General features: G+C 42.7%; 1 protein-coding gene across 2 annotated transcripts in view; it reads right to left on the bottom strand.

Annotated features, from left to right (window-relative positions):
• LOC308112483 (low-density lipoprotein receptor-related protein 8-like) overlaps positions 1–13,241 on the bottom strand; it is a 106,203-nt gene extending 92,962 nt beyond the window's left edge. For both annotated transcript variants that reach the window (XM_080468036.1, XM_080468037.1), the window contains exons 1-2: positions 13,074–13,241; positions 12,306–12,422 (exon numbers count right to left, since the gene is read on the bottom strand). In XM_080468036.1, coding sequence (XP_080324162.1) covers positions 12,306–12,422; positions 13,074–13,140 — 184 coding nt within the window. In that variant the 5' untranslated portion in view covers positions 13,141–13,241. The remainder of the gene's footprint in view (positions 1–12,305; positions 12,423–13,073) is intronic.
• Between the last annotated feature and the right edge of the window lie 229 nt (positions 13,242–13,470).

Genomic DNA, 13,470 nt, shown 5'->3' with positions numbered 1-13,470 from the left:
CTTTATGGGGGTTTTTTCTGCCACTTGGAGTCTCTCAGACAAAACAGTACTTAAAGACAAATTTGAATAGCAGCGTGAGCCAAAGACAGTTCGTAAGAGCGGTTGTACAATAAGTCATTAATCTTTAAATGACCATTATTGTAGATAAAAATACAACTGATGTGAGCGAGACATGAGGAAAAAAAGCTAGAAAAACTGATGCCCATATAGGTATTTTCATTTATATCTGAGTTAAAGCAAAGCCACCATGTCTAAATGAACACAGCAATAAAATTTGTGATAATACGTGAACAGAATTGCAATAAGAATAGGAAGTTTAACACACACTGAACCAGAATTAGGAAAATCTGGGTGACAATAGAACGTCAACATACACTCTCGCCACTTAACGCACTGCGCAGCACTAGTTTCATAATTTTTGGGTACGACAGCATGTTCACTGCACGGTGTCTGCCTCCGTTGATGTCCTCAGACAACTAGTGAAACGGGCTGAATGGCTCGATATGGAAGGACAATGACATGGCAGCACCATAATATGGCGGTCATGATTGGAGCTGGATGAAACATTGCGCAAACGAAGCTTCTGTCATTGTGTCATATTTTGATTGTTTGGCGAGTCGCTGCAGGTGGCAGACGAATTTCAAATAATGTCAGAAAATCATTGCACAACTGTGGAATTGCTCCAATCACACATACCAAAATCACCCGGTGGGTACGCTTCTTCAATCCAAGGTGATACAGTACAACAGCTCCGCCATAAGTTCTTCCTTTACAAAGGTGATCGTGTGCTATTTCTCAGCTTTGCTTGAGATCATCAGGAAGACTTCCACCGAAGAATATATTATTGTGATTACAGAGCTGTTGATAATTAGGAACACCCCTCACTGTCTGCTGAACCCGAATTGTAAAAACACAAGAATAAACTAATAGAAACACAATGTTTTTGACTCGTTATTGCAGGTCAGCTTTATAAATAGAGGCGCAATATACCATGACGCCTCTGTGCAGTACATTCAGCTCTGTTACGATTCAGTGGCCTGAGTTCACCAAAGTCGTTTCATTACATTAAACATGCATAAACAGTTCATGTTAGTTTGTATAACTGGTTTCTTCAACAGTTTTTTTCTTCCTAAGCAGAAGCCTGCTTAGCCATGCTGTTTGACAGGTAAACCCAGAAAATGAGCTTCAAACGGCACTGTAAGTAGAGCAGCACACGTGCCAGGTGTTCCCGGCAGCCCGGCTGTCTGATCGGACGAGCAGATGTTCTGCTGCGAGTTGCAGCCTCCGCAGAGATGCGCCGCTTGTTTTCACTCAAACCCAACCAAGACGCCATTGCAGTCATGCCTGCGTTCTGGCTCGAGCAAGAGTTTCACCGTTCTTATTGCTCATCCTGTTCACTAGTTTCTGCTGCTGTGCCAGCTCCTGTCCCGTTTTCTGCCTTCACACCAAACATGGCGACACCCTGCGGCGCACATTTACCCAGCGTTGGGACAGGAAACACAACCTCAAACTCAAAAAAAACAAAAAAAAACGGACATCTTTCTTATCTAACTGCACTTTGTCTGATCTACATCACAACAATAACACGGCAAAACAAGCAGTCTTGAATCAATGAGACTGCAGCACTCTCCATCCCCCCCCCCCTCTCCCTCTCTCCAACACGCTCCTCAGCTCGCCTCCTCGCTCACTCCTCTCTTTTCACCCTTTTATTTTCCCCCCACTCACAACCTTCCCTGTTCTTTTTCTCTCTAGTGATCCATGTCAAAAGAGATTAGACCATTTTCAACGCACAATAGGTACGCACAAGCAGTCCACATACAGTCACGTTAACTGTGTGTGGCTTTCAGAGTTGCGGGGGGGGGGGGTTATTTGTGTGCGTGTGTACGTGGCCATAGCTGTGCATTTAAAATATATCTATCTCTAGGCAGAGCTTGGCTGCTGAGCTTTGATCATATTGTGTCTCTCCAAAAGCACATAACGTCAGGCACGACACAGGCAAACAATCTGCTTGGGGACGTTTCCAACTACCCATCTTATATATCCAGCCGCTTCCAGGGAAAACTTTGCAACTTTGTTGGTAACACACAGCAAGTGTGAATCGTACAAAAACATTAATTTCTCATACAGTCAGTGATTTAAATTTAAGCTTAAAAAGTATAACAGGATAACCCTTTTTGAGAAGGGATCTAATTTTTATTTGAAAAAATCTATTAAAGCATACAAAGAAGTGATGTATTCAGGAGCATTATGTGTTTTTGCAAAATCATATCCATATCAAACTATGGGAAGAGAGCAGCAACTCTGCATACAAGCATTTATATATAACAGCACTAATTAAAGGAAACTAAAAAAATAAACTGTCGCTGCTAAAGTAAAAAAAAAAAAATCTAGTTTATGCGAGAAGGAAAAATCCACTTTCATATACCAAAGTTAAGTTCTGTTCTTAAACGTTGTCAGTCTGGTATGTTAAACTCCTCGAGTCGAAGCGTGTCCCATTTGTGTCTGCACCACAAGAAGCCCCATGAGTCTGTAGCCTAAACATTTGATTAGCACATGTAAAATTGGTCTGCTGGTAAATGGAAAGCCGGCTTTGTAAAGAAACTACTTGAAAGCCCCCATCAGGCCGGATTCAAGACTTCAAGGCTTCTCACACTGAAGGCTCAACTGTTGAGTAAATTGGTTTAAGGCGGATTCTTATTTGCCATCATTGCTCAGGTAATGCAATGCTTGACACTATTAAATCCCCTTTTAACTTTGGTTTAGCCCATAAATGCTGCATTTGTGCAGACAATAATTCGCAAATCACTGCTTAGGAAGAAGAAAGAAAAAAAAAAGGTCCAGCAACACAAGATATCCTGAGACCTTGCTGTTTTTTTAAAAACCTGCAGGGAGATTTTTAAATCAATATTCTGACATTGTATGAGCATGATTACATATTTAAGAAAATCATCAGTGGATAAACTGAAGGAAAAAAAAAACTAAAGAGTGAGATTACAGGAGAAGATAAGCGACATAATGGAATTAATAGATATCATGGTTTTTACAGTGACTGTATTAAATTGAAGAATAGAAACGGTGTCTTCTCACTGTGCGTAAAGTGCTTCCCACTACGTCACCATGCGAGCGAGACAAAATGAAACCTTCAATCCATCCGGCAACATAGACTGAGTGGATTCATATTTAAATTGTCCAATTAGAAAAAAACAAGGAAATACATAGAATATGAAACAGAAAAGGTCTGTTTTTTCCTTCTTTCCGCTTCTGTTAACCACTTAATGGGCCACCACTTCTGTCTGAAGACTGGAAGGGACTGAGCCCTTGGCTGGTAACCATCGGACGAAGCTATAGCTCACAGGAAATGAAGCAGTTCAATTAGCTCCTTCTCCAGCAGCTAATACAGTAACACGCTGCTTACACAATGACCGTCATTGAAATAATATCATAATTTAATTAACAGCCACAGAGAAAAAGAAGAAGAAAAAGAAACGAGTACTTATTCTGGCACTTTTATTACGTTTTGCTGGTGAGATTTTCACACTGTTCCGCACTTTCAAAGGATTTAATTCAGACAGTGCTGTGCTCTTACATAAGCGCCGTGCCACCGAATCCATGCTATGCCTTTAATCTCTGTACCACCACAGTTTAAAGTAAATTAATAATCTGACCGGCACGCTGAACGTAGAGACGTGTCTGCAGGTGGGACGATGCTGCGGCTGTGACAGGCTGCACGTGACACTCTAACACTGGGATGGTGGCGGTGTTATGAGTCAATACATGGCTGTGCAAGAGGAAAAGCCAAGGATGCCCGTGTGAGCCGAGGTGACACTAATAATTCATCTGGCTGCAATGAATCATCAATAGGTAAAAAATAAAAAGAAAGCGACTGAGGGCTTTGGTCGCTGTGTCACAGCCATTTGCTCATCACTCCAATTCACTACCACGCACACGGCTGATGCTCACTGTTGCTCTGGCTTGACTTCAGGGAGGCAGAACGTCCTCTGTACTTTTGTGATGAGTGTGTGTACTCATCCACAAACAAATAAATCAAAATAAAGTGACACTCGCAGCCACGCTCAGCCAATCTCCACGTCCCCAGAGCTGTCGGTGAAGATTCACACGCGTGTCCGTTGACTCACATGAAGTGGCATTTTTCACCAAAATGAGTCACAAGTTGCAAAGGGCCACAGTTCTCTCAAAGCGTGCCAGCCGCCTTCCTCGCGGGTTTGTTTTTCCCTGACAGTGATTCTGGATGAAAGGCGCTGTCTGCCTGGATGCCAGAGGCCCCTCAAGGCCTGAGTTCACAGAGCAGGCAGCCGCTCTCCAACATGCAGCATGTGTCTTATCGATCTTCAAACTAACCTGGGTTCACCGCTACAACTTGAATCACTTCGACGAAAGCTAAAGTGATGTCTAGCAGCAATCATTTCATCTGGAAGATCTCTGTGTAAACTGGACAGTTATACCTCGAAAGCAGCCTAAAACAATGAAAAAATAAATCCTCCACTGCGAACAGACTGCTCACGATTTCACCTGTCCACAAGCCCACACCCACGACTTCCATTTTTAACTTGACATTTTCAACAGTGCGTTGAGTGCCTTGTAGTGTTTTGAGGAAATTTTCTCATGGATTGTTTGATAACAAAAATGCTGTAATTGTGCAAAGAAGGTTTATTATACAAGAGAAATATGACAGATCCATTCAAGCCCTGCATCTAAACCCAGCCGAGATCATGAGGACATTATTCAGAAAAAACAGCAAAATTATGTCTCCATAGCTTTAAAAACTCAAATTTGATTATAGGACCAAAGAAATAATAATTTCATTTAAAGACCATCATTGCTCAAACTTCATCTCACTCTGTTGTTTTAATTCCTCCGCTGTATTTCAATAGTTCCACTGAACTGAAACTGTATTTTTCACGAGGCAAAACACACGGCTCAGAGCGTCCCCGGAGAAATATGTGCTTTTTATCCTTTGAAATGAAGTGAGATTTCTGGGAGGTGTGATCTTTAAAATGTTGCAAACATTTTTTTTTTTTTCCCCTCTCTTTTAGGGATCGAGCATTAAAAAGCGGAGTGGAGTGGGAGATAAATACATGGCAGATGATGGCATAAGGATGAGGCTAAGTGATGTTTTATATCCCCAGATTAATCCGCCTCCTCCCCCCCTTTCTCTCTTCCTCTGTGCAACTTTGTGCAACAGCACACACTAATCTGAGATAATAGCTCAATTGCAGCCGCAGACTTCTTAATGATCACTTAGGGCAAGCAGGCTTTGAGACATGCAGACACAGGGCAGTGGGGCCAGTAGGACCAGCAAGCAAACAAACAAACACAGTGGCACATAAAACACACATGGATGAGGCTGAATTCTACAAATTGACAACTGTAGTTGAAGAAAATGTCAAATTTATGTCTGACCTGCATGCCATGGATGTTCCCCTGCTGCAACACCCGATTCAAATAAATGCAAGGCTTAATAACGAGCAGTTCATTTAAAATCAGATGTGGAGACCTGTTGACCTGCTGACCTGTCGGTTTGATGCAACACATCCACTTTACTTGCTTCAAATGCTTTTTTTTCTTTGCTATTCTTTGAGCAATTTGTAATCCCTGCAGAGGAAACAAATACCACGCATTGCAATAAACACCGAACTGTGACACTTACGGCTACGGATTAAGAAAGTCATTCCTGCATTTGTTTCCAACTGAATGAGCACTCCAGACCAGCTTGAGCCTAAGCTCTGAGATCTTATTCGAGGGTGGCTGCTCGGTGGGGTTTCTATGTGACTGTGTGAACGGGCACAGCAGGAGTACCACGAGTACATACACACCGATGATAACCTACACCTTGTGCATCAGTCACATCTCAGTTGCAGGTGGGCCACGGATGTTAAAATTCGCACACCAGGCAGCCGGAGCTTGGTTTTATGTGCATCACAATAAGCCAAGAACGGGAGGTGAACTCATTACAGCCCTGTGAGGAACATTTGCATGAAAAGAAATCTGGACTCGCATTGTTGTTGCCGATAATGATGCCATCTATGACTCAAAACCTTGAAAGCATCAGGAGGCTTGTCATCCATTGCACCTCCACTGATGATAATCATTCTGAAAATAATTAACTTCAGTCTCCCTAAATAAAATGTCTCTAAAAAGATCTACAAGCACCGGTGTTGCCAGGTGGGAAATCTCGGCTTATCACACCAGAGACTGAAAACGATCAAATATTGAAGGAGTGTCTTGCACACCTTTCCCACAAGGCTATTGTTTCTCTGTCGTCGGATAGAGTCACTCCATGTATGATAGGATCCTACATCCAGACCCAGCTCACAATGTGCCCACCATCAGTACTGACAAACCGTCTCACGGGGTGGGCTTAACTGACCACGAAGCCAATCATCCTCATTGTTCCCACACAAACATCCCTCATATCTCACCCTCCGCAAAGCATCATTAGCTGGAAATGTGTCACATGGCAACAGACGCAGAGGTCACATAAAAACAGTCCGGCAGACCTCAGCAGCTGATTACATGCAACCACATGTTCACAACATTGTCAAATTATCATGCGTTCAGAGTTTTGGGGGATTGTTTATTGTACATCTTACAGAGAGTGGAATTATACTTGGTAATGCTGCCAAGCGTGCAAATTAATGTTTACTAAGTCATCTATTTAGCCAGCGCAATTGTATTAAGCCGTTTTTCATGCAGCCACTCAGATTTTAACACTCATGTGAAGTAGCCCACCAGGGTGTAATTTTCTCGGGTGATGAGTCGACGTATTCCCCTTCTGATGAATATGCTTGTGAAAGGGGACAAATGATTAAAACTCCTTCTAGCCCTTCACTTGTAGAGGAGGAATTGGGTGGAGTCACCAAATCAGGCCAAAGAGGGGTCAAAGGGTCTCTACCACTCCCCTCTTTGCCACCTGAGGTGGAGATCTTGAGGTTTGAGCACCAACTGACATGAGAGATAGTCTACAATTAGAACAATACAGGAATGATACCTCGACTACATCCTGGCTCCACTGTCCTGGATCCAGGCCCAGTTTCTCACATTGTCACAAAATACAAAACTTTATTCACCAAATAAAACCCGCTGATTATTCACCGAATGATAGCGTTTTTATTAAAGAGGTCTGAACTTGTTTTGAACAACCTGTTAGATGCTATAAACCTTTAATGCATTGGAAACAGGCTTTCCATTCCCTGTCTAAAGGAAAACAGAGAAAAGGGCAAAATAATAGTGAACTCGTCGATTGTGTTTGCTGAACTACTACTGTAGGTTTTATAGCTCATCAATTTTTGCAAAACAAAGTTGTCCTAATCAGAGCAATCAAAAATTGTTAAGATTAATTAAGACTCTTTGACACCTGTGAACTCCAAGCAACAGACAACAAATTGACCACAGACGCAAACATAAAACAATCCTCGTCGTGCAGAGGGATAACAGCGTAATCCTCTCCACGCTGTGTGCGGCTGTCAACAGCCAGAGAGATTATGAAGAGAATTTGATGCGAACACAAACAACTTTCCCGACTCACCCCACAGGACATCAACGTCCCTCCCCATTTTCTTTTTCGCTTCAACTTCATTCATTTTCACCCGAATGTCTTTTGTTGTTCCAGATCATCAACAACGCTGACAAACATCATCGGTGCTGTCAACCACATTGCTCCAGACTGCAGAGATGCGGAGAGACTGCGGGGGGAAAAACTCACACACAAACGGAGATGTGCTTTAAACACTGATAAGTGAAGGAACACGATGCATTTTTCCCTTCTTGCTAAAACTTTCTTCTGTACTTACAAGTCGATCTCGGCTCGGGGAAAAAGAGTGTCTCCTCATCTATAACAAGTTGGAATAATTTATATTTTCAAAAGATGGCTGTCAACTTGCCTGGGTAGGTGGCGTATACACTGCTGGAGTAATCAAACCACAGCCACCAGTAAGTGGAAGTTCGCCTGCAGCCACCCATCGGTGCCAGGAGATGCAAGTTTCAACGTATCACATGATTAAGCTGTTTTATCTGGTTCTGCTTTTCAAGTGCTGGAAAGAAGATGTGCTGTTAATGGTAACTGGGCCAAGACTGGGTCAAGCAAAGATCCAAGGCATTACTAAGTTTGTGATAACAAATCTGAAGCAGATGAAATTATTGAACTGATGAACCCTGTATGTGAAAAACAAATGCTGCGTTGCAGTGTCTGGTTAAAGTTGGGCTCAAGAAGAGAAAGAGCACTGTTATAAACAAATAAATATAAATCCCAAAGCACAATGATTTTAACATCATATACTTCCGCATGCCGCAATAACAAAATGATCACGTATAAAATGCTTAATTAGTATCGTGCAACACAAATTCTAACCTCGGAGCAACAGACAGATTGTGAGACAAAACAGTTTTACATTGGCTGTCAGAAGCAACCAGAAGCCTTGCTGGAATAATAAATAATTATAGATTTGAGGATGTAGGGAGTCTTTTTATAGGTTTGAACACTGCAGCAGATGAGGCTGCGCACACCTAAAAGGCATAAGAAATAAGTAATGACTATACCAGGAGTCAAGGAGCACCAGCAAAGTCAGTTTGTGTTTAAAGGAGTTGAAATTGCACAAATTTCTGAGGTAAAAAGAACAGAGAGAGGAGACACGCAGCTTGTTGCTGACTCGGCATCACGAGGGGGAAACAAAAGAAGACTTTGAGCTCTTCGTGGAAATGTGAAATGTCTCCCTGCAGGTATAAATGTTAAATTCATGAAGCAGGATGAAACAGATCCTTATCACATTCAAGGCTGAGAAGAAAGTCAAGCGGACACTCTGGACTTTGAAGGTAATGTGGGTAGATTGAAACTGGGTGATACGGTGCTATAATCAGGATGAGGATTAAACTGCTGCTCTGTGTCAGAGTTGGCACAAATCTGACTGAGAATTGGAGGCAGAGCTCTTTTGTTGTCTCAACTGCTCTCGACTCGGGATGAGGTGGGTGCCAGGGGTGGCTTTGACTCGCATCGCCATTGAAAACGTATGCAACCAGTAAGCAATATTTAACACATCTGTTATGGTTTATGTGGAATCAGCTTCTTTGCTTCAAAACTGGAGCGTCAGGATACAAACAGTTACTGTACCTGTGCTCTTTGTATGCATGCAGCGATGCTGGTGCGCATCAGGTCCACACTCATGAGTCTAATGATGCGTGTATGAATGTTTGGGCCCGTGCGGCTACTGACTGGTCATTGGGGGATAGAGTTTGATGATGGGGGATGGTGGGGTGGATGTGGAGATGGGAGTGCAGTCTGGGGGTGGACCGGTGGGGGATGGGGTCGATGGAGACGGGGTGGAGGACGGAGATCACAGTGCATCAAGCATACAATGTTAGCATGAAGGATATTGGTTATAAAGGGCTTAACAAGTGCTCCGTGAGGCTCCACTACCACCACCAGTCAGGTTGGGGGGGGGGGGGGGGGGGGAAGGTGGCACTGGCATGACAAATAAGGAGCTGCGGCAAAGGTTTCTTCCTGTCAGCATATTTCACAACCATGGTCTGTTGCACACATTCAGTCAGTGGATTCTGTGGCTTGGCATTGTGGCAAATAATGTATTGTGGACAAAAAAAAAAAAAAGAAGGCAGCCTATTCACTCAGCCATTCAGAAACTTTAATTTAAAAAGCACGACCACTTCAACATCAACAAAAGAAAACTAAGTGTGTCATTGCTGCTAAGGATTTGCTGTGTGTACAAGTTAAATCCTCGCCACCGTCTCCCCCTGAGCAGCATATGGACACCCAGGTTTGCACTTCACTGCGCTACACTGTCTTTTACAAATGGGCACAGAAAAGAGGCTTAAAAAAGCAACTTGTGAGAATGATCCTGATATCGGGACAATTTTAAATAGAAATGTACAGCACCAATGTGCTAGTAGTACATAGGTCCTGCTGAGCAAGGACACAACAGCAGGCTTTGAAAGCTCATAGACCGAGAAAGAGAGTCTTCAAACACAAGCACCTGTTACAATAATTCCCATAGGTGCACAGCGGAGAAAGCAAGATTTTAAAAAATTGCTCACTTCGTCACACTCACGGGCCCTTTTTGAGCTGAAAACATCACGTCAACATGTAACATGTTATTTCATATTTTAGAGCAGTAATCACAGCCTCCTACTGAAAACATACACTTCACACTTTAGATACAATGGGTCTAAATGAGGGTTTTAGTAGACATACTCTGAGATGATTTATTCATCAAATTGTGAGTAATGGGGCAATGACAGACTCGTGAGGTGAAAGAGGACAAAATTGCAATTTGTGTGTGTGTGTGTGTGTGATTTATGTATACAGAGGAAAAATGTGAGCATAAAACAAGCTTTTACACATTTATAAAGGTATCAACATTCCTTACTTTTCAACCATAGCAGGAGCAATTTGTGCAATAGAGATCTATTACAGAATTGAAAAATACTCGAAAATGTCAAATCTAAATGATCAAAAAGTGGAGGACCACAAAAACACATTGTTTTTGTCATTATTTTATAAGATTAAAAGAATTGATTTTTCTTTACACAAACTCTTGAACTACTTTTGTTTTCTTCTACATAAGTGAGTCTCAATGAATTACAAGAGTCTGCAAGAGTTAGAGTTTACCCACCGATATATTTAACCTGTTTCAGCTACACAGACGCCAGAGTAGAGCCTCTGCATCCATCTACTCACACAAGGAAGGGAAGCGGACAATGTCTGGAGGCCAGCCTAATATGGTTGCGAGCAACACTTGACTGTCTTTATCATGAAATTGTGAAACTGACAGCAAGTCACAGCTTAAATGGCTTCCAGGAGTCGTGTTTTCATTCAGACCCTAAATGTGGCAGAAGCTCTGTCTGGTGGAGAACTCACAGGTGGTAATCAAACCCCACTAACAATGTTCTATTTGATTCATGAAAAAAATACAGAGGAAATGAAGCCTGACAGGGAAATAGAGCTCTACAAACATCAGGGTTTGCATGTCTTCGCTTGTATGACACATGAATATTTTAGGAGAAAAGAAGTTCCAAATGACCTGCTTTCTTTTTTGCATGCCCGAGGACACTTCCTGATGGTCTCAGACACAGAGAAAACGACGTGCACAACCTCCAGACACCCATGAACCGGATTGTAGTTGTATACAACAGGTCTGTGTATGTGTTTGTGTGGGAGTTCGCACAATAGAAAGACAGAAACAAAGACAGGAGCAGGTATGAGGAGGAAAGAGAAAAGAGAGCATGCATGTGTATGGGGAAGGTGCCGAAATTCCTCCCAAGCCACAATTAACCCAGACACAAAAGAACGTAGCAGCACAGCAAACATGCAGAGCTTGGCTTCAGCTCTGGCACAACTTCACTGATTTCTGCACAAGCCTTCTTTCAAAATATAGGCCACTGGCTCACAGTCAAAAAGGAAACTGGGATTCTATTTATTCCAAACAGAAACAACACATCCAAGGTACCTGTCAGAGCTCTGAGCGGCAGACCGACGCACCACGCATATGTGTCTCTCACCAGGACAGCTTTTCATTTGAAGATGATTGGAAAAGGGTTCCACCCAATCAATGCACATTTTATAGAAAGCACTGCTTGTTGAGCTTTCTATATATAGGAGCATGGGGGGGGGGGGGGGGGGGGGGGGGGTGGATCACCTGCATGCATGCTGAGCCGGAGGCAAGAACACACTCACATCTACGGTCAAAGCATGATGTTATTTGAGTCTCTGTGTAAACTCTATTGCTCTAAAAATTTTGAATCACAGAGAAACAATAGGCAAATGGAGTAGAAAAAAACTCATAAAATGCTAATAACATAGCAAATAAAAAGTGACAGCATATTATGAGGCGAGTGAGAGGAGACGTGGGTGCATTTCAGTCCGAATAGTAGAAGTATTATGAGGAAATTGAGCTCATTGAGATACAGGTGCTGCAACACACATTACAGAAATGATCAGGGCACTATGTCAAGCTCTGACATGTGGCTGGAGCAGTTCCAAGATTTCAGCATAAGAATAATCCAAATAATAAATGTGGAGTTTTCTGGTGTATTGGATAGAAAAGTACTAACTTCTTTCTTTTTATTTTGTGCATGTTCCCACAGTGTATTGTGCTGGATGGGCAGCCAAGTGTAAATAAGATCTAATTATGATGATTATAGGAGTAATGATTTTGTCCTGTTTTTATTTCTTTACACGTGGAATTAATCGATTTTCTTTTATCTCCTCAACCTCGCCCATTCTTCTGAACCAAGCAGATTAGATTCGTCTTAATTTCTGCCATGACCTGAAGACTTACGACAGTTTTCTTCATCACTGTTGTCTGAGCAGTCGTCATCGTCGTCACACCTCCAAATCGTCGGTATACACCTTTTGTTGTTGCACTGAAACTGTCCATCCTCACACTCCTCAGTGGCTGAAAGGAACAAGAAAAGAAAAAAAACAACAACATGAGTGGAGATCACAGTCCAGATGGACGCGCAACAATCGGACATGGTGGGGTAGTACCCACTAGTAGTTCAACTGTCATTTGCAAATGAATGCCTCATTGATATTCAGCATTCATTCAGGTCAATTGGCTGAGGCGCAGAGGGGCTCAGTGTTTCTCTTTCAGTTACTGATCTACTTTATGTGGGATATTTAACAGTGTGTGGGGTAGGACTGTAGCACGGGAGGTGAGGACAAAAAGATTCAGTCAGCCAGTGTGGGTTACTACATTTTACTACCCCCGATGCAGTATGGATGCTCACAGCCGGGAAACACATGACACGCACAAGCATTTTTTATATATTTTTTCTCCATCCCGGATCTACAAAAAACGCGTTCAGAAAACACACAGTCACAGTGACTGAAATCACATGTGCATTAATGATTATCAAAATTATTTTCTGTTTTTAGTCTCATGGCATCAAAGGCGCGCGCGCGCACACACACACACATGCATACATACATCCACGCGCACACACGAACGCGTTGGGTACCAGGAGCGCTCCATCCCACCTCACACCTTATTGATTATATTACATTTTGTTGGGGGAGTAAAGACAAACGCAACGCTCCTACTGACCTTTCGAAAAATGAAGCCTGAGGACGAGGAAACAGAAAAGTGATAATGTCCTTAAATCCGGATACATTTCTGGAGGAGGTGACGGAGCTCATTCACATCCACAAAACAAAGCCCGAGAGCCGCTCCGCTCGTGGCTCTGCGACGCTGCTGCTGCCTCCCTCACCGCCTGAACCCCCCCCCCCCCCCCTCCGCCTGAGTGGCTGCCCGGCGTGGGGGCGGGGCCAGCACGAGAGAATAGAATAGAATAGAATAGAATAGAATAGAATAGGATTACTCGGACCAGAGTGACAAATTATGACCATGTATGAGAATTAATGTACCAAATTGAATGAAAATAATTAATTGTATGTCTCTAACTATAGTCATTGACTCATGCATTTCATTTTCTTTTACCCTT

Source organism: Lipophrys pholis (assembly GCF_963383615.2).
Source record: "Lipophrys pholis genome assembly, chromosome: 1".
NCBI lineage: Eukaryota > Metazoa > Chordata > Actinopteri > Blenniiformes > Blenniidae > Lipophrys > Lipophrys pholis.
Note: the sequence above shows the minus strand (reverse complement) of the source record. Positions and strands in the feature narration are given on the sequence as shown.